The sequence below is a fragment of the Onychostruthus taczanowskii genome, unplaced genomic scaffold, assembly GCF_017590055.1.
Source record: "Onychostruthus taczanowskii isolate IOZ18803 unplaced genomic scaffold, ASM1759005v1 scaffold126, whole genome shotgun sequence".
In the NCBI taxonomy this organism is placed as follows: Eukaryota; Metazoa; Chordata; class Aves; order Passeriformes; family Passeridae; genus Onychostruthus; species Onychostruthus taczanowskii.
Window position 1 is genome coordinate 1,309,387 of NW_024498418.1, and position 27,306 is coordinate 1,336,692.

At 51.9% G+C, this 27,306-nt stretch overlaps 1 protein-coding gene across 1 annotated transcript; it reads right to left on the minus strand.

Moving 5' to 3' along the window:
• Positions 1–3,646: 3,646 nt before the first annotated feature.
• On the minus strand, positions 3,647–9,098 carry BPIFB2 (BPI fold containing family B member 2). The gene is made up of 16 exons (XM_041396110.1): positions 9,077–9,098; positions 8,333–8,449; positions 8,007–8,100; positions 7,635–7,742; positions 7,319–7,456; positions 6,849–6,894; positions 6,549–6,609; positions 6,214–6,305; positions 5,917–6,093; positions 5,525–5,566; positions 5,233–5,397; positions 4,826–4,893; positions 4,501–4,546; positions 4,178–4,241; positions 4,000–4,076; positions 3,647–3,715 (listed from the first exon to the last, which is right to left on the minus strand). The coding sequence occupies exons 1-16, from the start codon at positions 9,096–9,098 to the stop codon at positions 3,647–3,649; spliced, it is 1,386 nt and encodes a 461-aa protein (XP_041252044.1).
• Positions 9,099–27,306: the final 18,208 nt, after the last annotated feature.

Below are 27,306 nucleotides of genomic sequence, written 5' to 3' on the forward strand. Positions count from 1 at the left end.
ATAACCTGCTGACCAAATGCTAATCCACAAGCAGAAATCAAAATTAAATCGAATTTCCAAAGGTCATGAAGCATTTCCTAATAGAATCTGGAGGGAAAACTTCCTTACCAGAGGACTGAGAGGTCTGAAAGCCCTGGAGAGCACTGGTGTGCCTGCCAGAGCCATGTCTGCTTAGGCTGATGTCACAGCCTGTTTGTCTCTGCATGTCACAGTGACAAGAATCCCAGCATTTCGGATTTTAAAAAGCCCAAATTATTCTGTGTTAAAAAAAAAAAATTACAAATCTCAGCTTTTAAATGGCCTCTCCAACACCATTTTTTCCCCAGCACTGGATGATATTACCAGAGTGTGTGTCTTACTCCTTGTGTCCCCAGAAGTCGTGGCAGTCTGGCACTGACCAGGTGAGGGATGGGGCAATATTCCACCCTGCATTTCTGCCTGAAGGTAGGAGCAGCTCAGTATCTGTGGGGCCAAACCTGTGGCTGCTGCATGAGCTCCCAGCATTGCTGTGAGATGCTGCAGAGGAATCACTGAGCACGGCAGGGGAGGTGCTGGACCCATTGGGGGTCCCTCTCTGTGTGAACTGGCCAGCTCCCTCCTGAGCTGTGCCAGACACAAACCTGGTGTCACACGCTGCCACCACATGGGCTGCCCTGCCTTGTGTCCAGCAGAAAGGCCTTGGGTGGGCTGGAATGCATGCTGATGTTGAAGATGGGTGTCCTGGTGAGTACAAACAGCTCTTTTGGTTCCCAGCGTGGTGCAGGCTGATGCTGCCTGTGGCACTGTGCTCCCCAGAGACTGTTCAGCTGCTGGTGACACAAGCCTTGTCCTGTCCCTGAGCAGAAGGGGCACTCCTGTGGTGACACTAGAGCACTGGGCTGGGTCCCATCACCAGCTGAACCCCTGTGGAGTGAGCTGCCAGCAAGAGTGAACGCTGTGGAGCTTTGGAACCCGCTCAGGAGCCAGGAGCAGGGAGCTCAGAACTGCTCATGTTCTCTGACACCAGCACGCCCCTGGAGCTGGCAGAGCAGCTCTGGGCTCTGTGGGACCCTGTTACCTGGAGGATGGCATGAGTGACAGTTCCCCAGCCACCTGTGCTGGCATCTGCTTTGTGCCACTTCAGGGCTCCTGCACTGCTGGGACTTGGTGTCTCCATCCATCCTTTTTGCCCACAGGTGGCAGAACAGGCTGTGTTGATACAAGGCTTTGTTCTGGCTCCTGAGCAAACACCTTCTGGACAGTGAGTAAAGTTTAGGGCCTCTTTTCATTCCCATTTGGCCATCACTTCTGTGTGTATTCTGCTCTACTGGGAGGCATTCATTTCTCTGGCACATTGCAGAGGGCTCTGTGATCTGGCACTGTCCCAGGCCTCTGCTTGTCTTGAGAAACAAAACAGTGTGGTGAGAGCACGTGATGAGAGGCTGCTCTGCATGGAGCGCTGGCACGGCGAGCCCAGGGCCACAGAGGAGTGGAAGAGTCACCTTGTGGCCCTGGAAAAGGCTTTTCCTCTAGGGATCTGGCCTCCATCGTGCTGCTCATCACACAGGACTGAGGGGGAAGCAGCAGAGGAGCCTTTTCCAAAGGGAAAGGCAGCATCTTCCCAGTGTTACTTGTCACTTCTGCAACTTGTACATCTAATGCTCTGAATTTCTACTGGCTTCAGGAGTATATCCAGAGCAGGAAACTGCAATCCAGAACCCTTAACAGCTGGGATAATCCTGTTCAGGAAAGTTTCTTTAACACTGGAACCCTGACAGGCTGGAAATCTTCTGCTGGGTGAGCAGCAGGAGGGGTTTCCAGGGACTGGCTGTGCTGCTGGGGTTTGTTGGAGCTCTCTGGCTCTTGCTCCAGCAATGCCCCTGGCAAAAGCTTCATCCCTCTGCTGTTTTGTGGGGGCTGGAGAAGGGTCTCGTTCCCCCTGCTCTGGGGTTTGAGCCATTTGGCTGGGGTGTGCTGCTCCATGTGCCAGCAGTGAGGGAAGCTGGGGTTCACCAGGCAGCTCCTCCTGCAGGAAAGTGATGGATTCTGTGTTTGTCAAGGGGGCTAATGCAAACAATTTTTTCAGCATTCCTTTTCCCTGGCTGTGCTGGGGCTCTCAGTGAATGGGGTGTCTGGAGGGAGAAGCAGAAGACCCTCATTCTCCAGCATGAGGCAGCTCTAAGCTGTGGCTATTCCTAGGTGGGGCTGGCAGTTGTGGATGCAGCTCTGGAGACTCCAGCCCTACACTGGAGAGGCAAAGTCATGCAGTAAAGCTTGGAGCCAGAATATTCCCTGCCAAAGAAATGCATCTTTTCACTACTGTATCTTATTCCTTTTGGGAAACTGGTTTAACATATATTAGTCAAAGAATAATGGTTGCAGCTCTACCAGGAAGCTTTTCTTCAGAGCTGTTCCTGCTATGGCCAACCTCAGGCATTAACATCATTAGTCAGGTCCCCACTCCGGGCATATAAACCTTCAGGGTTCTTTACTCCTTGCAGTAAATCAATCTGGCTTGTTTTGTTTGCTTTTCCTATTTCTGAGCCTTTGAAATAGAAGGTTTTGAAGTGTTTTCCAGCAGCTTCAGAGGCTAGAAATGATGGGTATAGTTGTAGCAAGTGAAAGCAGATGTAGATATAATTAATAAGGTTTCGTGGTTATGTGAAGCATCACCATGGGAGAGCTGAGGTGGGAGCTGCATGGTCAGGGATGAGGATGCTCCTCCTGGGCTGCATGGTCAGGGACATGGATTCTCCTCCTGGGCTGTATGGTCAGGGACAAGGATTCTCCTCCTGGCATCAGCACAGCCTCATGTTCTCCCTGTCTGGGGTAGATGCCAACAGCACCCACTGACTGAGTGGCTGGGGCAGCTTTTGAAGCTCTGTTACCACCCACCCTCCCCTTTGGATGCCTGTGTCTGCTGTGGGTGTTTTTTCCTCCCTTTATGTTCCTGAACACTCGGGAGATGTGTTTGGTCAGTAGGAAGGAGCATCCCAATGCCAGCGAGCACGGCGCCGGCGCAGTCTGAGGCCTGCAGTCACCTCTCATTCAGCATCTTCTCTGTGATGAGCTTCCTCAGAAGCAAAGTGTTGAAAATATAACTGCCTTCAGGTCTAAAATTAGAAACCATTCTGCAGACTGATTTCCTCCCCCTCCTCTTCTTTCTGACCCAGGAAACTCACCAGCTGTAATGTTCCCATAGTAACACGAGACATGGAGGAGAAGCAGATGAAAGATCTCTCCTTGTAGGGACTATGTTGTTCTGCAGCTGAGAGGCACGAGTCTGTTTTGCATCCTTGTAAATGAGTGGAATTAATTAAATGTAGGGTCTGGACGTGATGGGCAAAATTTATCTGTTTATAGGTACAAATTGTTGAGGGTGGAAAAATGTCAATAGTCACACCAATAAATGCAGAATTAAAGAGAAATGTTTAATTAAAGCACGGAACGTTGTTACAATCCATTCTCTGTGCAACAAAACTACCAGGAGCAGGGCTGGAAGAGAAAGCTGCTAGTGCAACACCATTATTATCCAGAATATAAAACCATGATGTTTTAGTATGTCAAGAAAGGAAATTTTCAACATTTCAAGCAGTGGCAAGCCACAGAGCACGATGTGAGAGTCAGCTGAATGATTCTGCCACTGTTCTACTCCAGACACCAAATTTCACTCCCAGGTTCTTGCCTCTGCAGTCCTTGCCTCTAGCTGGAGGTTGCAGGGGATCAAGACATAATCCTGAGTGAGGAAGGAAGGAAGGAGGGAGGACTGAGCATGGTGCCTGTGTGGCTCCATCAGCTCACACAGGGCTTCACCATCTCCCCCACAGCCCCAGCCACTGCCTGTGGCTATGGGGCTACACAGGGGCTGGGCCTATTTCAGGCAGTGGAACTTGGTCCTGCAAGTTACCAGGGCTGGACAACCAGGCTCTGATTTATTCTGGAGTTGGGAGGTTAGCATTGCTCCCAGGCTTCCTTTAAATCAAGCACAGCAGGGAGCAATTTCAATGTCTTATTTCTTACCTTGTGAATGGTGATGTTGACATCAGTGTAAGTGAAACTGGCGATGTGGGGCAGGAAAACCCCTTGTCTCAGGACCTCTGAGAGAAAGAAAGAAAGAGGGAAAGTTGCCACCTGGTGCTGCCTGGGTCCATGCTGAGCTTCCCACATGGCAGCACCCGCAGAGCTCCCATCTCCTCACTGTTTATCTGGGCTGGCACCTCCTCACGGATTGTGGGCAGGAACAGCTCCTCCAGCAAGGCAGCCTGTGGGGGAAAGTCAGGTTCAGCTCATGGTGTGGGGCTCAGGCAGGAGGAGAGGGGCACAGAGGGTCCTGGTGCTCACTGCACCTCTTCCCACCCCACAAGGACTCAACTGTGCTTCCCACCAGGTGCAGCAAGCACCCAAAGTCAGTATTCCCATATTTCCCTGCTGGCACCCGCTGCCCAGGGTGGCTGGGGCAGCTGAGGGGGACCAGGCTCTTAGAGGATGGCACCAGGAGTGGCCACAGCTGGAGGTACCTACCAGTATAGGACCCACATCAGAGGTGGCCAGGCTGAGCTCGATATCCCTGCAAAACCAAGAGCAGCAGAGGAGCTGCTGGTGCTGAGCTGTACTGAGCACCTTCCCCAAACTCCTCATCTGTGCCTTTGTGGGAGTGTGGAAGCTGCAGTTCCCACTTCTCCCTAGCCATGTTTCTGGAATTCCACTGTCTCCCTGGGGAAGAAGCTACGTCTGCAATGCCCCAACTCTAATAGCTCAAACCCTCCCAGCCCACTTTGCCTCTCCTTTCCCTGCTGTGGGTGGGACGTGTCCCCCTGGGGCTCCTGCAGGGCAGAGGGGCCATTACTCTACGGCTGCCACAGAGATGATCATCCTGGTGTCGGCCACGCTGAGGTGGAGCCTGGCAGTCACGTCCTGTGGGGGGAACGGAGAGCAGGATCAGCGAGGAAACAATCCCACTTGGGCTTCGTGGGGTGTGAGGAGCCCATCCACCCTGCACCCTGCACGATGCCACGCAGTGTGCTCCCTGCACCCTGCACGATGGCACGCGGGCAAACGCTGCTGGACCCCGTGCTGCCTCTGCAGTGTGCTCCCTGCACCCTGCACGGGCAAACGCTGCTGGACCCCGGGAGCACCGTGATGGAAAAGGCTGAGCCAGCCCTGCAGTGGCTGCACCGGGGCTCAGAGGAAGGGGCAGTGCCTGGGGGCAGCACAGACACTCTCAGCACACGCTCCCCAAGCTTCCACACCCACCACGTTGACACTCAGGAAGCTCTGGGAAAGGGATGGTCCTGCTCCGATCTGGGCGGTCAGGAAAAGCTGCACGATGGCTTTGCCTTCCTCCAGCACCACATGAGGCGAGCTCCGGGTCACAGTTTGGAGCACCACTGGGAGGTCCTCTTGGAAGAGGGAGCCCATCTGCCGAGGGAGCGGGGCTGTTTCTGGGCATGGCGGCCACCCCCGCACCCCCAGGGTGGGGTGGGCAGCTGGGGACCCTGCCTGAGTTGGGCTTGTGCCTCTTGGGGTTCCAGGGACAGCAACACACCTGAGTGATCCTCTCAGCCAAGGTGGCCGTGGTCAGCGAGCTCTGGAACACAAAGCACAGCTCGTGATCAGACCCATGGGGCTGCTCCAGGGCTCGTGGCCATGCAGCCCCTCTGATGAGCCCCCTCCCACGCTGGGTATGAGCAGGAGCCCTCCTCACACCAGCCCATGCCAGGAGCAGTGCAGGTTACTCCTCATGCCAAACTCTCCATGCTCCATTAGACCAGGAATATTTTTAGGAGCTTTGGGGTGAGGGGCTGGGACTCCTGCAGGTGCTTGGACACACTCTAATTTCTATGTAGGGCTTGTGGATCCTCCAAGACATTCCCAGGGCAGGGCTGTCCCTCCAAGAGTGTGTCTCCCACTCCTTCCTCCCTCCCTTGTGCCACTCACCAGGAGACTCACGTTGAGGGCTCCAGACTCTTCCAAGGCAGAGAATAAGCTGGTGTAGAAGTGCTCAGAGAAGGCCAGGATGAGGTGGGAAGGGCTGGAGCTCGCTGGCTCAGGCATGCTGAAAGGCACAGGGCTGACTGGCAGAGGGACCACTGTCCCTGCCACTTGGAAAGTTGTCTGCAGGGACACAGGCAAAGAGAAAATGAATTTCAAGTGTCTCAGGGCTGTAGCACTTGGTGGAAGCAGCTCTTCCAAGGACTGGAGCTGGGCTGTAAGAGCTGGAAAGTGAAGGCTTACTTGCAGAGAGATGATGATTCCTTGCTCAGAGTACATGGGGGCAGCCAGGGGCAGGTACTGGACTTGGCAGTTTGGTGTGATGGGGAATGGAGCTGCAAATGGAGCAGAGGGATGCTCAGGAAGAGAAGGGAAGGAGTGACAGGCTCTGGGAAGTGTCTGGGTTTCCAGAGTAAAAAAGACAGGGAAAGAGCCAGGCAGAGGGAGCACATCCCGGGGAGATGATGGCAGCAGAGCCTCTGCTACTGCAGGGTAGGAATCTGTCCCACCTCATCATCTGCTCCAAAATGCTCCTTGAAACCCTCAGTCCACAATGGGACTGAAAGCCAGCTGCCCACCTGCCAGAGACATCAGCCGCTCGTTTGGAAGAAGCAGCAGTCTGGAGACTTCCAGGCAAATCTGTGGAATAAAGAACAAAAAGAAAAGAGAGGTGACAGATGAAGATAGGGGTCTGATGGCACTGGGTGTCCCCAGAAAGCCTCTGAGGTGGCTGGTATCAGGAGCCAGGGGACAATGGCAGTGTCCAGTGAGCACAGAGCTGTGGGGGAAATCTGGAAAAGCACCAGGGAGACATAAACTGTTCTAATTCTTACAGACCTGTACAAGGCTCTCTTATGCCTTTACAAACTTTATCTTACTTTTTCAACGTTGATCTGCTTGTCCACATCAGAGCCCGAGGACTTGCTGGGTAAAAACAACAGAACAGAAGTTAGGAGAAAAGCAGATCAGCCAAAGGTGGGTGAGTGTCTTTTACCTGACCCAACAGGTATCCAGAGATAGAAGTACCACTGTTTTCTATCAAGCCATGATTACAATTCAGAATCACAAACCACTGGAGAATTGCCACTGGACCTACATAAAAAGCATTCCAGCTGCACAGCTCTAAAAGTACCACTCCCTTGTGACAGGCTGAAACCCTCTTAAAATGGGGAAACCACCCCAAAAATAGAGCAAAGCCCCTCCCATGAAGATAAAGTTTTAGTGTTGGCCTTTGTTAGCTTTGAGGGCAGTGAGCAAGTCTCAATCCAATGCCTAGAAACATTTGTGCCTCAGTTTCTTCTTTCACCCATTACTTGAATCCCACAAGGAGGAAAACCGTGGGGCTGACCTGTCTGTCTCCTCGGTGCTCTGCACCTCCTCCAGGGTGGGTTTGCAGTCAGAGGTCACCAGCTCCAGGTTCCCTTCGGGGTTCATGTCCACGTGGAGGTCTGCCAGGATGGACAGCCTCATCTCCTTGGTGGCTGAGCTGTGGAGGAGAGGAGAGGAGAGGAGAGGAGAGGAGAATTATTCCAGCAAAGAGTGGCGGCTGGAGCTGGGGGCTGCTCCTGGCCACGCTCCCCCCAGGCCACCCTTGCTCCTGCAGGTGCCCTGTGACTCCAGCCAGGAGCGTGGGCTGGCTCCAGCCCGGCAGCCCCGGCACTCACGGGGCAGATTTGATGCCAAGGTCCACCTCGATGCTCAGCCGCATCCCAGTGTCGGGGATCAGGGTCAGGGAAAACTTGTCAACTTTGACAGAGATAATTTGGTTCCTGCTGGAGCAGAAAGGAAGATGTTGGGAGACCAGAACAGATGCTGAGAAACCCCCAAAGTTCACGAGATCTGCACAGATAAATCCATGCTCTGAGAGCAGCGTGGGTTCTGCTGCTGCTGGACACCAACAAAGGAGCCAGAGCCTCATTTCTAAACACCCTGGTCTGCAGGAGGATTTTTGTTCTCACTGGCAAAGTGCTTTTGTGACAATATTCAAACACCAGTGTGAGCCAGGGGTATGGCAGGGGCAAGAGAGGGCAACTCACCTACTTGGAGAGGTGGGAGATGTGGCTGGGGGTGGCGGGGCCATGAGGTCCCTCCTGAGGACCGACTCTGCATGTGGCTTTGAAACTTCAGCAACTGTGAAACAGAGCAGATGTTTTATGAGAGCCTCTGGAGCTTGTGTCCTGATGGACAGACTAAAACCCACTTCCATCCCTTACTAAGCCCCTGCTGCCAGCAATGGGCAGGGGGTGAGGCAGGTAAGCTGAGCAGTGGCAGGAGACTCTGGTGCCAGCGTTTGGTGTTTCACCAGCACAGAGGAAGGTGTCACTGCCTGCTGCTGGCATGGGAGGTGTGGCTCTGCACTTACGGTATCTCAGTCCAGAGGGGCTGAGGATGCCCCCACAGTCGGGTGACCTGGTGGTGAGAGCTGGGACCAGGAGGCTCAGGAGGATGCTCAGGGTGCGGAGCACGGCCGTGCAGGCACCTGGAGGGCGAGGAGGAGAAAGAAGAGGAAGAGGAGGAGGGGGAGGAAGAGGGCACCCACAGCAGCCTGGTCAGAGCAACGTGGCTCTTGCCTGGCCACTGAGGCATGGAGCCACAGATCTGCTCCTTGACTGGGGTTGTGGTGTGGAGCTTTTTTCACTTTGGTGCAATAACAGCCCACAGCTCTCGTGTGGTGTCTCAAAAGCACTGACAGAAGGTTCAGCCTTGAAGAGCCTCTGCAATCTTATGAGCTAGGACAGTGCCTGCAGCAATATCTCGCTTACTGAGGAGCACAGAATGGCCACAACTGGTATAAAAATAGCAAATAAACAGAAGCTAAAACTAATAGAGGAAGAAATGGAAGTTATGGAGGAGTTATAAAGTCAAATGAAAAGGTGAAAGTGTTATCTGTCTCTGAAAAACATTTGGGAATTGTTTATAATGTCTGTAATGCTCCTACAATGTTATGAAAACAAGTAATACAGAAAGTTTAACCTGCAGAAAACATACATATTTATCTCAGTCTTTGCAGAAAGCATCATTCTGGTGAGTGCTGACCCTTATGGAGACACACAAAAGTAGGAGCAATGCCTGTATCAAGTTATTCAGTTTGCAAAAGCATCTTTACCTCTCCTGGCTGGTCTTCCCATTCTTCTGACTCAGCCTGTGTCTTGCCGTGGCCACACTGAGAAATTCTGCTGGTTTTATATATCCCCCAGCCAAAGCTGATGGGCAGGAATTGGCAAAGAGGGCTGACTGGGGGGACACTTTGTTTTTTTTGTCCCTTTTTTATTGTTTCCCCATAGAATGCAGGAATTGGCAAAGAGGGCTGGGAACCAGGACACTGGGGGGACACTTTGTTTTTTTTGTCCCTTTTTTATTGTTTCCCCATAGAATTGATTACTTTGGCCGTTGACCCGGCGAGGTGAAGGATTGAACAGCAGGTGCTGGGGCAGCTTGTCTTCACTGTGGTGCTCCTGAGGAGCACAAAGAAAGGCCTCTGGGTGGAGGGTGCCAAGAAACCAAACATTGTTAGAAAGCAAATGTGGATTTCTCCGCTCTGCAGACACCCTTTCTTCTGAACCCCACAGGGACAGCAGCTCCGTGTCCCCCTCTGCTATGGACACGCTGAGAGGGCTGGGGTTGTTCATCCTGGAGAAAAGAAGGCTCCAGGGAGGTCTTTGAGCCCCTTCCAGTGCCTAAAGGGGCTCCCAGAGAGCTGCAGAGGGACTTGTGACTAGGCCATGGAGGGACAGGACAAGTGGCAATGGCTTCAATCTGACAGAGTGCAGGGTTATGTTAGAGATTAGGAAGAAATTCTTCCCTGTGAGGGTGGTGAGGCCCTGGCACAGGGTGCCCAGAGGAGCTGTGTCTGCCCCATGCCTGGAAGTGTTCAAGGTCTGGATGGGACTTGGAAAAGTCTAGAGGAAGGTGTCCCTGCCCATGGCAGAGCTTTGGAACTGGATGAGCTATAAGGTCCCTCAGAACCCAAGCTATTCCAGGATTCTATGGAGGCTGCTGTGGTTTGTGTCACTCTCCTGGCTCGGGAGCTCAGACCAGAAGGGATGAGATTTGAACATGACCTGGCAATTTATTAAGAACATTCTCTGGTTCCATCAGGGCTGAGTAAGTCTTTTGAAGGTAACAGAAGTGTTTCTATTGGGTTCAGCAAGTTTCAGACCAGACAGAAGATCTGAAATGGTCCCATGTGCAATAATCGCTTCCTCTCTTAAATCCATTCCCTATCAAAAGCCAGCAGCAATATTTATTACATTTGGCTGAGAATATAGTCAGTGGCATCCACTCTCTTTGATAATATCTCCAAAAGTAGAGAAACCCTTCATGGGAGGGAATAGGAGTTCCTCTCCTTCCTGTGCTTGACGTCCATCATGTTCCTCTGGCTTCCTTTTGGCCTGGAGGACAGAGCATGGACCACCTGCAGACACCACACACACCCCCTGCACGGCCTGGCCAGCTCCCCTTTGAGCTCTGCCTTTCCCCCGTCCCTCACGAGCTCAGCATGACCAGTCTCCAGAGAGGGTTGGGCTGCCCATTTTGGTCTGAGTGCCTTGGCAGCGGGTGAGGTGTTCAGGGCTTGTTGAAACACCTGCAGCCCGGGCAGCAGCATTGTCCCTTGTGCCTCGGTGGTGTCAGCTACCGGCCTCTGGGTCCAGGTGCGTCTTGACACGTTCAAAGCCCTTGGCTCTCCCCAGCACGGTGTTACCTTCCTGCTCAGCATGGCAGGGAAATGCCAAGGAAAGCAGAATTCCAGCCACGCCGTGCATTTCCATTGAAGGCATCCTGGAGCAGTGTCAGGAGGAAATATGAAGATCGAGCAGCCTGCCAAGGGAGAGCAGGATTTACACTTCCACGCTGGTGTAGGCAGCCCATTGAGAGGCAAGAAATGTGCTCAGAAAAGTAAAGCCATTGAGAAGGTTGTAACCCTCAGACGAGTCCCCTGCGGCCATGGGAGGTGTTTTGTGGATCTGACTTTGGCAGGGACGTGGGCACAGCCTAGGAAAGCCTCTAAGAAATGGGTGTTTGTTGCACTTTAGAGCAGCAGTTGGGAATTTACCCCTGTGGTTCCTTTTCCCAGCGCAGGTGATACCAGCAGCTCTCCCTGAGACTGGGGGTTTTCTGGGGAGCGTTATTGTCTGTTCCAGCAGTGCAAGGGTTGGGGATAATCTGCCACCACGGTGCTTAGAGGTGGATTTTCTCCTCCTGAAGAGCTGTTCTGGACCTGATGATGCCTGTGGAGGCTTAATTAGATGTCAACTCACAGCATAATGACTGATCAAGTTACTAGCACAAAAGTGTCTTTCTGGCATGATGTGCTCCTTGTCGGGAGTTATCCATAAATCTTACACTCCTGTTAGATAAGATGTAAATCTCCTTGTCTGGGCTTAGCAGCAGGCCACCGAGCACAGCTCTGGGAGGGAGGTAATGACGGATTAAACCTCATGACAAGTTTTATACAGAAATGAAGAGAGGAAATAAATTACTTTGTGCTGCATTACCTCACCAGGCTGAGCTCCCAGAGCTGGGTCCTGCTGGGTGGGGTAGCCAGGAGGGGATGGAGGAGGACACAGTGGTGGCCAAAGGGACAGCAGCAGGCTGGAGGAGGGCTCTGTGCAGCCCCTTTGCAGCCTGGTGGGATGTGTGGATGTCCAGTGGTGGAATTAGGACAGGGATGGGGCTGAGGAGCCCATTCTCTGGGCGGGTGTAAGTTCCTCTCATCCTCACTCTAACCCTGCCTGAAATCAGTAAGAATATTATTGAGGTAACCACAATTTTCACTGGGTTATCCCCCAGCTGAGCCCATCAGTGTTTGCACACTGTTCCTCCCTCAGTGTTTGCACAACCTCAAGAACCTTTGGGGAGCTGCTCCTCCAAGAGTCACAATTACAGGTGTGGCTCCAGGAGCAGAATTTGCCACTGCCCATCTTAGGTTTCCTCTTGCTCCCACTTCTGTCTGTACCACATAATTAAGGAGATGAGTTTTTTCCTTCAGACTTGATACACAAGTCTCTGTTGGTTGGGAGCTCTGATTGGGACCTGAGACTGAGAGCTTACCCAGACTTTCAGATTTATCAGTGAAATTATTCATATTGGCAGATGTTGGAAACCCTCAGGGACCAGCTCACACAACAGTATCCTCTTTAATTCTTTTGGTTCTCCTCTTTCTCAGTCAGGTTTTATAGACTGTCTGTTCCTTACCTCTCTGCAGAAGATCAGCAGGGGTCCTGGCTGTGCTGGGATGGGATATGTTAATAGAGATATTTTATATGACACTCTGCAACCCCTCACCCTCCGGCACAGGCTCCCGCCTGGGTTTGTGCTGAACTCCTCACATTCTGCAAATCCTCCAGCAGTCTCAGCTGCTCTAAATGGGAGTGATGCTCTGCAGAAAATGGCAGAGGAAGCTGTGAAAAAAAAGCCCAAGCCCAAGCCCAGGAAAGGCACCTGGGGTGAGTGATGAGCAGCAGCCTCGCGCTGCCAGCCCGGAACCGGGGACGGGCAAATAAAACTGGGAGGTTGGGAAGTGTCAGCCCGCAGGCAGCCACGAATCACTCCCTGCTAACAAGTGCGATATTAAAGCTGGTGATTTTCTGCATGGTTGTGTCTACAAACACACAAAGAAACTGTAACTTAAAGGCAACAAAGCGCCTCAGCTCCCGCCTCAGCACCGCAGGTGTCGTAGCTCTGCAGCATCCCATGATGTCCCAGTGCAACCCCTGAATTTCTGGGGGATCAAAGCCAGCCCTCCATCCCCCAGATCCATGCTGGATGGGGGCATGGAGATGTTTTGAATGCCAAAAGAATTTTTTCTTAAATTAGACAGTGTGATTTTTCATTGGGAAAAACATGTTCCTAAATTAGATTTAAATGGAAAGTTTGAACAAGAAGGGGAAGAAAAAAGTAATGAGAATACCAGGAAGAGGTGACTTTGCTGTAAGCAAAAATACTGGGCATCAGGCTGTGACTGTTCCCTCTCATCCAGCTCTTTTCCTCTATCTTTCCTTTGGGCTGAAGGTGAAAAGTTTCTGTGTCCTGGTGATCTTTGTGGTGTTCTCCCCTGGCTCAGGGCTCTTCAAGGCTCAGTCCAAATGAGAATCACTGGGAAAAGCTTAATGGGAGCCAATGCCCATGGAGAAAATGGCTGGGGGATCTGGGAGCTCACTCATCCCTGGGGTTTATCCTGTGCTGACCAAACTTTGCTCTGAGCAGCTCTACAGAAGGAAATCACTCTGGTTGTAAACCTGATGGTCGGAGGGTGGCTGGGGCAGGACACCAGGGGCACCCCGAGGTTCAGCCCCAGGAGCTTCCACACCCCCTTTGTCAGTGTTAGAACAACCCCCCAGCAGGAAAGTCCCAAAGGACATATTGCTGGTTTGCCAGGATGGGCAATTCCTCAGGGGCAGGCAACAGCACTGTTAGAGGTTTCAGTCTTCAGGTTTGGATTTCTGCAGCACACAAATACTTTTTGCAGTTCTTTTTTCCCACTGAACAAAGATTTTACGGACAAATTCAGACCATCTCTAGTTGTGCTATTCCATGCAATGTGGATATTTGTCTGCTTTATATTCCCAGACTGTCAGAGCTTCGTTTAGGGACTTAAACCTTCAACTTCATTTAAAACCAGAAGATGGCATTCTTGAGAAAAGGTTTGCAAGGAGAGCAAACATATTTTATTATACACAAGGCAAATTTTGCTCTAATCCATACCAGATAAATTTCTTTAGCGAGTGACTTTCCCACCTTTTGATCTTCAATAAATAATTACTGCCGGGTACATGAAGGCTCTGAGGGTGACATGTTCTCCCTGCCCAGTGTGTAACCCAAGTCGTGAGCAAGGTCCTTCACAGCACCCTTCAGAAAGTGCTGCCAGCTCTGGTAAGTCCCATCCTCCTCCCATCCCTGTTTCCCAGATCATCTCCTCCTCCCTCTCCTCCTTCTCCTTCTCCACCTCCTCCGCCTCCTCCTTCTTCTCAGTGCACTGTAACAGATTTCACAGTTTTGCCACACAAAGGAGCTTTCAGGCTGGTGAAAAGCAGCATTTCCAGCCATTCCTGGGTTGATGCAGCAAATGCACTGGTGCTGCTGGAAGCCCCCTTGTCCCAGCCTGGCGGGCAGGGATGTCAGCTGCCCTTGGCGTTGAGCACTGGTTCCCAAACGTCAAAGGACAGACTTGCAGGCCCCCAACACGCCATAAAGTCAGTCCATTTTAGTCAGGTACCTGTGGGGATCTGGCCCTGCTCTTTGCTCATCTTAAGGCAGGTTTAATCCAGAATAACCCAGTTCAGCCAGGGACAGAGGAATCTGAGGCAAGCCCTGGTTTGTGTAACCAGCAGTGGAGGCTCCTGATGTTTGTGATCTGGCAGCCTCAAAGCTCTGCTCCCACCAGAAGTGGATCCTGGAAATGAAAATGTTATCTCAAGGAATAATATTTCAAAGAATAACAAATGATAAATCAGCCTCCTAAACTGTTCCCCCCCCCCCCCCCCCCCCCAACAAAAGTGCTCAGAAGTGATCCATGCTCACAATGTGCATTTGTGGGAGAGTTTTGGCCAGCAGTAACTCCACTGGGTGTGGCACCTGTGGTGTGGGAACCTGGCACATTCCTCCAGCCCCCAGGACTGCCAGGGGTTCTGCTGGGACAGTCCTTGCCAGCCCTTCCATTGCAGGGGACCTGCAGGGGGAAGTGTTGGGCAGTGCCTGGAGCCAGCTCTGCCCAGTCCTTCAGGGGCTAGAAGGATCTGCCTGCATGGTCAGAGCCACAGCACAGGATGCAGACAGCTTCTCTGAGGCCTCCTGGAGCACTGCTCCTGTCCTCAGAACCAAACCCCCTTGCTATCACAGTTCTTTGCCTTTCTGAAATCTCCAAAAATCAACACATCTCCCTAAACCGTGCTTAAACCCAGCTGAAATGGCAGCAAAATTCCCCACCTCGCAGCACCCATTTATCTACTTATCTCATGTGGGAAGCATGCCAAAAGCAGAGACTAAACTAAAATACACAAAACCAAGAACTCCCACCCTGCTGATTTTCCCTCTGAGTATTCCCAAAATCCTTTGGTAGGCAGGGAAATGCTGGAGATGCTGGCAGTGCCCACCACAGCTGAGGTGTCTCTGACAGTGTCTCCTCCTCATTTCAGGGAGGCTGTGTGCAGGGATCCTGTCTGACCTGCTGGGCAGCACCTACATCATCCCTGGGGACAAGGCAGGGGCACTGCCATGGTGGCTCTGCCATACCCTGGGCCACCCCTGGACTTGGTGCCATTAGTCCATCACACACAAACACAGAACCAACTGTTAAATCCCACACAGGTTCTTTTTGCTGTTAAATCCACAGAACATGCTGGTGCTGGACATGCTTGTCACTGAGACCTGAGGGATGGGGACTCTGTGGCTGCAATCCCCAATCCCCAGTGTGGCCAGGACTCAGGGGAATGGGTGGGGGAGGGACCAGCAGGGTGCTGGTGTTCCTGGGGTGTCTTCCTTTCTTTGGCTTTCCAGGAGTTTTTGACTCCACAAACTGAAGTAAAAAGACCTCATGACCCCCTAGTGAGACTGTCCTGCTGTGCACTGTCAGATCCAGCTGGGCATGGCTGGGCAGAGGCTGTGTCCTGAAAGAGCTGGTCCCTAAATAAATCACATTTGCACTGTCAGGATGCATCGCCCACACTTCCCACAACATGGATGCAAGAATGTGACCCTCTGCTCCCAGGGTGCACACCCTGGAGGGGTGGGGAGTGTGCCCAGGAATTAGGACCCCAGAAGGAGTTAGGTTCAGGCTGGTGTTGGTATTTATCATCTGCTTCACTGATATTGATCCTGAGTGTGTAACTCACTGGCTCCTGGATAATTTCTTGTCATTAGTAAGTCAATAAACAGCGTTGATCCTGGTTTCATCGAGCTGACATGATTTGAACATCTTTTCCTGGTGACAGGAAGCTGGCGCTGAACCGAGGATATCTTTGGAAAGACTGTTGTGGTTTTAGGAAATTACTCCCAGGAAAACCTGCTGGGGAGGCAGGCTCCAAAAATCCCATCTGCTCTCCACAGGGATTTGTTCTGCATCATGTGTAAGGAATTATTCTCCTTGGGAGTCTCACCAGTGAGGAAGGAGCTGTAAAAGCAGCTCCCCACAAAAACTGGGGTTTGTGATGCCTCTCTTCATGTCACTGCAAGCATGGGCCAGATCTCCCTTATTGTTCTTGTGTTAGCTAACAAACAAATTGAACAGTTTGAGTCTCAATCCTTTCAGCAGAACAAAAAAATGAATCCAAATATCTGTCCACAGCTTTCCTAGAGAATTCAAGGCCGGCAATCTCAAGGAACACCTAGTTAATTTTTCATGAAGCAGCTCTGCTGCTGAGCCACACTGTCATGTCCCTGGTACTGGTGACCTGGGGTGGATGTGCAGCCTTGTCCAGTGCTGTTCCCTGGAGCCCTGCACGGACCCAGAAGCCCTGATCCCTCAGCAGCAGGGATGTACCAGTCTCTCAGTGGTCCCAGAGGGATGGCAGGGCAAACCTTGGTTTCCTCAGGCAGACAGGCCATGTGTGAATGATGCCATCAAAGGGAGAGCAGAGCAGATCCACCTCATTTTCCAGCCATAGCTAGGATGTTTCCCCCAGCCTGCTCTGACTGGAGCCTGCTGATGTCAAGGTCTGACTCTTCTTGGGAGTACGTGCCCTTGCTGTTTGCCTGACAGCTTCATTTCAGGTGATCCAAGCACAGAGAACTGAGGCAAACATGTCTGTTCACATCAGTGCTATTCTTCTCCCTCTGACCAAATCCGTTCTGGTTTCTGTCCTCACTCAGTAATTTGGCTCTGTGCTCTTGGGGCTTTGAAAGTCACTTTAGCGAGACCTGGACATCACCATGTCATTCTCTTTATGGGAATCTGCTTCGGTTTTTCCAAAATATCCAATGGTCAGAGACCTCTGCATTCAGCAGCCTCTGGGGAGAGGCCAAGTTACTGTCATGCCTGAAAGGTCACTGCACAGGAACTGTTCCCAGAGCTGCCACCCTGCCCCTTCCCCGTGCACTGACCAGTATCGGGGCTGTCTTCATGGTAATTCAGGTTTTGGACAGTGGCTCCTGGACCATGAAGCAATTCAGGATAAATGATAATTTAATACCATCTTGTTAACACCCTCGTCCATCTTATCAAAGGTCATGATCTCACCATGACAGCTGGGCTTTGTGCTCCAGAGGTCCTGGCTGATCAGGTTGCAAGGAGGGTGACAACTCCTTCAGTGCTTTGATATCTTTACCACCATTTCCTTGGCCTTTAACTAAGGTATTTTTTCAAAGCTGGAAATAATGTGTGTCCAAAGCTGGCTAATCTGCTGGAAATATTTATTTCCAAGTTTACAGAAAGTATTAACACTGAGCAAGCAGTTTTTCTGGATTATTTTTCAGCAGAGCTGGGGAGCAGCCATTGCCATCCACTCCTGTCAGTGAGGACATCAGGGAGTGAAGAGCTCACCCCAGTCCCCTCAGCTGGTGCATTCTCCCTTCAGCACAGATAGTTTTTGTTGTGCTTGTCGGGATGTGCTCCATGCATGGGAATCACATCCCACATCCCAGTTTGGTCTGGAGCCCATGGAGGAAGGTTTCCTTTCCCTCCCCAAAGGGCTGCTGCAGTGTCTCTGTGTCTCCTGGGCAGCAATCAGGGCAGGGTCCACAGGAAGGAGGCAGAAGAGCCTGGGCAGCTGCAGCACATCTGTTACATGGGGTGGTGTGCCCACAATGGGATCATCAATCCTTCCAGAACTTCAGAAAGACCCCAAACCAACAAGTTCTGACCTGGGAGCTTCCAGGTCAATGGCATCAGCCTCTCAACAGAGTCTTTCTGTTAAAGCACATCCCACCTCCAGCCCCCTGGAGCACTCTGAGCAGAGGTGATGGACTTGGAAGCAATTCCATGCCAGTTAGATAAGGCAGCATTTCCCAGTTAGGTGGTATCTCTCCAAAGAGTCACCTAACAGGGTATCAGTTAGGCTGTGACATCTGATCAGGCTGTAGGTGAGTTGGATGCAATGCTGGGCATGTCCTGGAGGCCTGGACAGGGAATACCTGGCTATTATTGTCTCCACAGTCTGTCTTTACACTGGAAAAGGTGCTGCCTGGTCCTTCATTTATCACAACGCGTGGCACATCCCCACACAGGGGCTTACTGCCCAGCACTGCGGCCCTGACAACTGCAGAAGTAAGAGCAGTCAGGGGTGGCCAGGGTTTTGACACATTTTTCAGTCAGAACATCAATTTTATTTAGAAGCAAAAAAGAAAGAAAGGCATTTTATCAGGGCATGACATCTCAGCCACGTCCGCATCGAGGCAGGATGAAAGGATGGTGTACCACACCAGGCACCCAGGGCTGGCTGAGCCTGCACCTACAGCTCGTTGCTCAATGGTTTACCTAACTCCTAATATCTCCAAGGAAATATTTGCAGTGGAAGTCACCAGAAACAAGACCTTGTTTGTTTTGCTCCCCACCAATTATTTTGGATGCCCCAAATGACATCACCTGCCTTTTTTTTCCTGCTGAGAAGCTCTATATATGAAGATCTTGGACCCCGGTGATCTTCAGAAGACAGGGACATTGGCTGGAGAGAGAACTTGGTCAGGTAAGAGCAAACTTATTCCTCAAAAGGTGTGCTCCTTGCTTCTGCCTCTGCAAACCCTCAGTGTTCCTTTGGGAGTGTTGGCCTTTTAGCAAAAATTGTTATTCTTGCCTGCTGCCTGCCTGAATTATGCTCTGAGAAGTAAATGGTGCCTTTCAGTGCAAGTTTCTCCAGAAGAGATGTGCGTGCTCATTGGATTTGCAGTCCTCACAGAAGAAAGGGTATTTCAGGGTTTTCATAAACAATTATCACTTCAATTATCTTTGGTATAACTTGGTTATCTGCCATAGATTTCTAGCTAAGGTGAATTAGACCTCTCACACTTGTTTTGATCCCTTTTTGATGAGTTATTTACATTTAAATAGATTTGGAGCAATGAAGTTCATTTTGGTTCTTTAAAAAAGAAAAATAAGCTACTTCAAATTGTAGGTCCCACAGAAATATTTCAATGACACTGAAATGTGAAAGTTTACTTTCTCTTTCTTACAATTCCATCAGGTGTTTCCATGCAGAGGGAAGCCTCAGAATCTGATGTTTGTGCAGAAATCATGACATTCACCCCGGAGATTCTCTCCTTGCTTGATATATTTCTGTATTTGTACTCTGTAGATGTTGTTGCTTTTCTTCTACAGACAATCATGTTGTCAGAAATGTCTTGTTTTCCCATTCTGTGGCATGCAGGATGTGTTTCTTGGAGAAATCCCCATCTAGGATGGATGAATCCCAAATCACACAGCTCAGTCATGCCATTGCTCACCAGCACTGAGGGGATCACAGCAGGAAGATCCCAACAACCCTTTGCTCTCCCCTTGACTGCTCTGGCCATCGGTTTTTGGAGTGACTGGTGTTGACACTCTGGTTCCTCCTGCAGGAAAGAGCCACCAGGAGTGTCACTGTCCATCATAACCAGTGATGAGGAGGCAGGAAAGATGCCAGCAGCTTCCTCCCTGATTTTGTCTTCCCTGACAAAATCTTTCTCCTTCCTCCCTCCTTTCTCCTCCCTCCCTTCTCTTTCCTCCCTCCATGGGATGGTGCTCGCTCTCCCAGCACTGCACTCATGGCTATCACTTCCCACAGTTATCAGGACTGAAGATGTCAGTGTTGTGGACTGTTGTTCTGCTCAACAGCCTGCTGATCCCTTCACAAGGATTTATAATCCCATTCTCGGTTGCCAGACCAGATACAAATGGTAAATGTATGTAAGAAACAGGATTTATCCTTCTTTTGGGGCCAGTTCTGCTTTCTTTGGCTCTTGACCGTACTCAGAATATCAGAAGCTGGTGCACATCTGCCCAGCAATAGTAGCAATGCAAGTAATTTGCATTTATAAAGCACTTTGGAGATGGCACTTCAGTTACTTTACAGAGGCTGGTGCCACCACCTCTTTTGTATGGAGAGGGAGAGGGGAGGGGAGGGAAGAGCCAGGCTGGCACACATTGTGCAGCTCACAGTGACCTCTGATTCTGTTCTTCAGGTTTTAAAGATTCACCAGCCAAAGATGTTCCCCAGAGAGCTTCGGGTGGTCTCCTTGGTGGCAATCTGCTTGGTGGTCTCCTTGGCAAGCATGGAGTCGCTGGGAGTCTCCTTGGAAAAAATGGTCCTGTAGGCAGTCTCCTTGGCCCAGATGGTGCTGTAGGCAGTCTCCTTGGAAAAAATGGTCCTGTAGGCAGTCTCCTTGGCCCAGATGGTGCTGTAGGCAGTCTCCTTGGAAAAAATGGTCCTGTAGGCAGTCTCCTTGGCCCAGATGGTGCTGTAGGCAGTCTCCTTGGAAAAAATGGTCCTGTAGGCAGTCTCCTTGGCCCAGATGGTGCTGTAGGCAATCTCCTTGGAAAAAATGGTCCTGTAGGCAGTCTCCTTGGCCCAGATGGTGCTGTAGGCAATCTCCTTGGAAAAAATGGTCCTGTAGGCAGTCTCCTTGGCCAAGATGGTCTCCTTGGTGGCCTCCTTGGAGAAAATGGTGCTGTTGGAGGTCTCCTTGGTGGAAATGGTCTCCTTGGTGGAAATGGTCTCCTTGGTGGTCTCCTTGGTGGAGATGGTCTCCTTGGTGGAGATGGTCTCCTAGGTGGTCTCCTTGGCGAAGATGGTGTAGTTGGTGGTCTCCTTAGCCAAGATGGCATCCTCGGTGGTCTCCTTGGCAAAGATGGTGTTATTGATGGTCTCCTTGGCAAAGATGGCCTTGTTGATACTCTCCTTGACACCGTCCTTGAGCTTCTCATAGGCAAAAATGGTCTCCTTGGCAAAAACGGTCTCGTTGGCAGCCTCCTTGGTAGAAATGGTGAAGAACTCATTGGGTGAGTGCGAGTGGGAGACGGTGACCCTGAGCAGCCTGGTGTGTCTGAGCCATGCTGGGGAAAGGAGGTCCTGTTCTGGAGCCTGCACACACAGGGCTCCCTCCCTCCACTCCTGGGGTGGGCTCATAAATGGGGGTTCACCTGTTGGGAGTTTCTGCCTCTGCCTGGGAGAAGGATGCCTACAAGGCGTACCAGGGTGCCTTGTATGTGCCACAAGCTGCTCCTGGCTGGTGGGGATGCCTGATGACCCAGGGGGAAGAGGACTCCAAGAGCACAGCTGCAGTGCTGGGGGCTGAGGGGGCAGGGCTGTGCAAATGTGCTGTTCACTGCCTTTTTCCTTGTTGTAACCATCCAGACTGAGAATTGTGAACAACACCCTCCCCAAAATCAGTCTGCGCTCCCTGCCGGGCTTTGGGCACCAGGTGGACTTCAACACACAGCTGCTGGTAGAGAGCAGGTAGGGCATGTCCATTGGGGCATGGCTTGGGGCAGGGGGGCTCCGTCTCTTTGGAAAGAAAGTGGTCAGCAAGTGTCCTGAGCTGCCTGCTGTGCTTCCCCTGGGCAGCGTGCCGGGCCAGCCCCTCTGCCAGCTGGTGGAGGTAGATGCGACCATACTGGTGCAGGACACGTGGACAGCTCAGCAGCGGGCTCTGAACTGCAAGACTGTTGACATAAACGCCCATGTGAGGTATGAATGAGGTGTGAGGGAACATCTGTGTGAGGGGGCGGCCCGTGGCCCTCGTGGCAGTGGGACACCTTGGTGCTGTTGGTCATTGATGGCAGTGCCTCTCTGCGTGGTGTCTTGAAGGTGATCCAGCTGTTGGGCTCAGAGGGGAACTATTGACCTTTTTCTAAAATTTTGGAGAAGAAAAGAACATTTCTGGGTGTGGGGAACCTGGCACTGGGCAGGATTCAGAGGGCTTGGGAACGGTGATATTTCAGCACTGAGTAAGGACAAAGCAAGCGAGGCCTCATGTTTCTCTTGTGGGAAGTCCCCTTACTTTCCAGCATTAATCTTTGTCGCTTGCTATTTCCTATTTTCCTGTTACCAGACCCAGAGTGCCAGTTCTGGAAGAGCCTTTGAAACGACTGCTCAGCAATGTCCTGCAGGATCTGGTGAGTCTGCAGAGCCACCTCCATGCACAGTGCCGGGTGGGCAGGCAGCAGGGCAGGACAGGGAGCAGGGCAGGGCAGGCAGAAGGCCGGGCTGCCCATGGATGTGGATATTTGCACAGCTGTGAGCTCAGTGGGGCGGTCAGCCTCTCCTCCTGCTGAAAGGCACCAGCACCATCACCTGTGCCAGGCTCTGCTGGCAAACAGATTTCTGAGCCAGGCGCTGGTTTAGCAGCCACTAACCCAGGTGAGACCCACGTGGGTCAGAGGGGCCGCTCACCCATGCCATGCTGAGTCCTGCGTGATGGGATGTGCCCCCCAGCACTGCCTGCAGCAGCTCTGCCCACATGTGCAGCCAGCAGGGCCTGCTGTCACTGGCTGTGTTGGGCCATGCCACCCAGTGGTGCAGTGGGTCCCAGGACCCTCTCACTCCCCTCTGCTTCCCCAGGGCTGCAACATCATCAACGCCAAGCTCAAGGTGTTGAGCTCCCTGCTCGGCTCCAGGAACGGTAAGTTGACACCTGTTCCCCTCCTCCATGTGACATCCCGTCCTTAGCATTGCTTGGCTTTTTACATTAGTCAAATACAAATATTTTAGCAATTTTCTAAAACCACAACTCCCAGCTCAAGCCCAATACTCAGTTTCCCTGACCCAGCAGCAGCAGCCAGCTCTTCCAGCAGAACCCCACCACAGGGTTTTAGAAACAAATTTTTGCTGCAAACTATTATTTTCTAGTGGCTTTTCTAGCTGAGAATGCTGTGAATGGGAGCTGTGCTGGTTCCAGTAACTCCTGGGACCACAGGATTTGGGAGAACCCCCTGCCATTGCAGCTGAAGAGCTTTCTTCCCTGTGTTCACAGAGGTGCTCCCACTCGGGGCTCTGGGGGACCTGCCCTCCTTCTCCATCCTCAGTGGTGATGCCATCCAGATGGATCTGAACGTAAGTGCCACTGTGTTCCCTGGTCCCAAAACCTTTGGCTTTGATTAATTGGAACGTGGTGCATGGATGTTTATCAAAGACTACTCACATTTCAGCTGCCTTCAGGCACTTGTTCACAGGAAGGTTCTGATTAGTCTGCTCCAGCCACATCCCTGCTATTGCCACTGCTGGATCTCTACTTTATTTTTTTTTGCCTGTTAATCCTTGATGGTGGCATGATCAAGAGTGGCTTGATGCTACTTAATTAAGAATAATTGTAGCACTCTCACAGTTTTTAATCAGAAAAGTTTAATTTCATACAGGAGCAGCAGTGACTGCTCACAGGCACGTTCTGTTTATAAGTGGTTTGTCAAAGTTTCATAATTGACAGGGACCAGAATCATGCATAAAATATCAGCAATGTGTCTTTCCAATCAGGATATGTGGCAGTGTTTCAGTGGGGAAGGTGCAGCAGATGCAGCCCTTGCCTGTGCCAGAGCAGCCCGGAGCAGCCCTGTCACCATTTAATGCTGACAAACCTCGTGAGAGCCTCTCCACGAGGTCCAAGGCAGGCGTGGTGCCCAGCGCAATCCTCTGAGCCCCTCCTGCTCTGTCCCCTGCAGCTGCCCTCTGAGAATGCCAGGGATGGCATGAAGACCCCCGGGCAGGGACTGCCCCTCTCTGCCAGCCTGCAGCTGGCCACCGGCCGCCCGCCCCGGCTCAGCGTCCCCCAGGACACGCTCAGCGCGCTGCTGGAGCAGGGCCAGGGCCAGGGAGCCCTCAACCTCAGCATCACCAGCTTGACGGGCAGCAGTTCCCCCCTGCAAGGCCAGGTCAGTGTCCTGCTTGCCCTCGGGTGACCCGAGGCTGCCCACCTTTGCCTGCTTGTGTTTGTGGGGTCTGGCTGAGCCCAGCGTGGGCTTTGCCCAGCCCCTCCCAGCAGCGATGTCACCGGTGCTGTCCCCACAGGTTCCCCAGAGCAGCTCGCTGAGCGTGTCTGCCCTTTTCCCGTTCATCCCCCAGGTCAGTCACCTTCTCCACGTGCATTGATTCCAACCCCTCACTCACCCCAACCCTGCCCTGACCTCCTCTGTCCCTGCAGCTCAGCCGGGCCCTCCCTGGCTCCCTGCCCTTGGAGCTGCGTGTCCGAGTAAGCAAGGAGCCAGTGGTGACTGTGAGGGATGGAAGAGCCACTGTCACCCTCAAAGCCACTATTGATGTCGCCAGCCCTGCCCTGCAGACCCCCCAGGGGCTCCTTTTCTCGGTTGATGTGGTGAGTGAGCTCCTGGGGGATGAGACGCCTGTAACAGGGCGCTGGCTGAGGCTGGATCACTGCTGGCATCCCCTTGGCGTGCCCTACCCTTGGCCCTGCAGCGTTTGTACTCTTGTATTTACTGCATCATCAGAACGGTGATGCCCAGTCCCTTAAACAAGCTCATGACCAAGCATAAAGCGTAAGTGAAATGTTTCAGGAATAACACAAAATAAAGACAGGAAGGCGAACCCTGGGGAGAGAGATACATGATGCCATCTGTCACAAAAATGTGGCTTCTCGGCACAGACAAGTGTTTTTTCTCAGAATGGGTAATTTACAAACACACTTTTCAGTCTTGGGAGCTGTGCAGGGGAATAACCTCATTTCTTTCATTGTTCCATTTCCAGGACATCGTTCTGAGCATCACCCCATCAGTCTCTGATGGCAAACTGCAAACCTCCCTGGCTCTTGACAGGTAGAGCCCAGCTCTGTGGGTGGGGAGGCTCTGCCTGGGGACAAATGGGGCTGTGGGGGACAGTGGTGTAGACATGGTAAAGATGTCAATGGCTGCTGGAGCCTTCCTGCCTCCCCCCAGCCCCAACCTTAGACCAACTGCGCAGTTGACGTGATGAGAGTATTGTAAAAAAGTTGTTCTAATTTTAAAATCTTGTGTCTTTATGAAAGTGAAAAAAACCTTCCAGACTGAGAAAGGGCCTGGAGGAGGCTGCACCAACACACCCCAACTCTTCCTTGTTTTTATCTTTTGTAGCATCAACCTGACACGGTTCCCCCCCAGCCTTGACGCTCCCAGAGTAAGTGCATGCACTGCATCAAGGTGCTGCAGTGAGTGATGCAATGGCCAGAGGCTCTGTGTGGGGGAGGAAATCCACAAGCTAATTCTTCAGTTTTCATCCTTCTACTTCTCTTGGCAGAGGGCAATTTCCCTCTGCCCTGCAGATCCCCTGTGCTCTACAGCAGTGACACTTGGGTGTATCTCCTCACTTGGGGGTGCTGGGAATGGGGGAGGAATAATTAAAAAGAAATTACCCAAAGAACATATCCACCCTGAGTCCCGGGAGTGTTTCACAGAAGGAAGTTTCTTAGCTCCTGTATTTCATAGCAAACTGAGTAGAACTCAACTGATAACCCTGACATGGCTCAATAACCATTGCTCTGACACATCCTCTTCCCTGCAGGCCTCCTCGCTGGCAGAATGGCTCAAGAATGTCCTCACAGCTGTATATGTACCTTCTGTTCAAGGTATGGGGGTCAGGGTCCCCTCTCATCTCAGATTCAGCTGGATTTGGGGCTCTCCCCCTCCCCTTGCTGCCTTCATTCCGGGTTTCATCCCTGTGATGAGATTCTTACCCTGTTTTTGCAGATGCCTTCCGTGTGTCGGTCCCACTGCCCAACGTCCTCAACACCAACCTCAGGAACGCTGAAGTCGACATCACTGATGTAAGGGTTGAGTTTTCCCACCGTGCTGCGTCCTGGGGAGTGGGAATGTGCCCACCCAGGGCTGGGACATGCAGGTTCCACAGCTCCACACCACCCCGGCCAACCTCATTTCCCATGGGCTGCTCCCAGTTTCCCTCTGCTGGTTTTCCACAGGGAAGCCTCACCTGGGATACAGCAAAAAGCTGGTGAAAATCTGAATGAGAAAACTGAGTAGTTTTTGTTCTACTTCTTCCAGGTGGATGAGTTTTCCGGCCAGAACACTCTAGGAAGATCCTGCTCGAGAGGAACCTCGATGCTGTTCCCTTTCTGAGGCAGCACATGCCCCCAAACCCTGCTCTGCTCCACTCTCTCCCTGTTCCTTTCTCTCTAGTGCTGCTCTGTGCTGTGGCTGTGGCCTGAGCAGGACAGGCAGCAGCCTCAGCCAACATCATATGGGAAAGCTGCTCGGCTGGTGGATGTCTGGGGGCTCCTTGGCCACTTTTAAGATCCACAGCCAGGAGGCAGAGCTCTTAGGCACAAAGGCTGCTCTCCTATTGCTCTTTCAATAAAATCTCTCACTGTCACAGTATTTCCCTCTCTGGATATTTATTTATATGAATTTCTGGCTCCCCATGGCTGTTTACCTGCTCCGTGCCCCTGTGCCACATGGCACACAGATGGGTGGGGAGCCTGTGCCTTCAGAGGACAAACTGGGACCTAAAGGGAGCATTTCTGAAGCTCAGCCTGTGGCACCAGGTGTGAAACAGCCTCTCAGAGGGGCCCTGGGTTGGGTGCACGCGGGTGCCCTGCTGCAGCCCATCTCTCATGCCTGACTGGTGGCTTGTGGTGCAGCGCTGGCACAGCTCCTGCTGATCTCTCCCTCTCCTTTGGAGCCCTCTGGAGCAGCTCCCGCTGGCAGCAGGTCTCACATGGAGCCTGCTGGTGCTGGTTGTGCAAGGCTCTGTCCAGAGCCAGGCACAGATAACGTGAGCACACACTCCATGGGGATTTAGTTAGGTGTGTGTTACCCCCTCGTTGTGTAAGACTCACCAGGCTGTCAAAAAAAGCACATTTGATCTCACAAAGGTATTAAGTGTTGAAGGCACCAGAACAAACGTGCCCTTATAGCCAGGAGGGGCCGTGGAGGTGTCCCAGCACAGGGTTTTTTTGGAGGAAGCACCATCTGCTGGGAAGGAGCTGGCAGCTGCAGGATGGGTGGGACAAGGCTCAGGAACCACTTCTCGAGGTTCCTTGAGCACTAAACTATTCCAAAGCCTCCCCATGCATTCGCTGGAAAGTTAAAAACTTCCCCTGATGTGGTAACCTGTGTGCCAGCCCTTGGGCAGGTGTCAGCAGGGATTTCTGTGGAAGGAGCTGATTTCCCAGCACGGCTCTTTCGGGTCAGTGCAGCCTCACGTGCTGCAGTCAGAGTCTCACACACTTTTCCTTCCCTTTTGCCCTGGGCTCTTGGGAACAGTGCTGCCTGATACTGGCTGTCCAGTCACCTGCTGCTCAATGCTTTTTCCTGGTTTACAAGTCATTATTTGCAGTGGAATATATGAAACACCCAAATGGTGCTTTTTACCCTCAATCCACTAGCCAGCTTTGGAAATTCAAGCACATTTCCACTTTTCCTGCAGCATCTTCATTATAGAAGGATCTGCTGTGGGTTAAAGCAGAGCTGCCCACGGACCAGCATATCACTTC

Bases quoted from the DNA above. Each gene is read 5' to 3' on its own strand.
- BPIFB2 (XM_041396110.1), bottom strand. From the start codon at position 9,098: ATGGGAAGACCAGCCAGGAGAG. The intron at 7,457-7,634 runs GTGAGTGCCGGG...TCTCCTCCACAG, and splicing joins CTTGGCATCAAATCTGCCCC to CTCAGCCACCAAGGAGATGA. The intron at 6,895-7,318 runs GTCAGCCCCACG...GTTTTTACCCAG, and splicing joins AGCACCGAGGAGACAGACAG to CAAGTCCTCGGGCTCTGATG.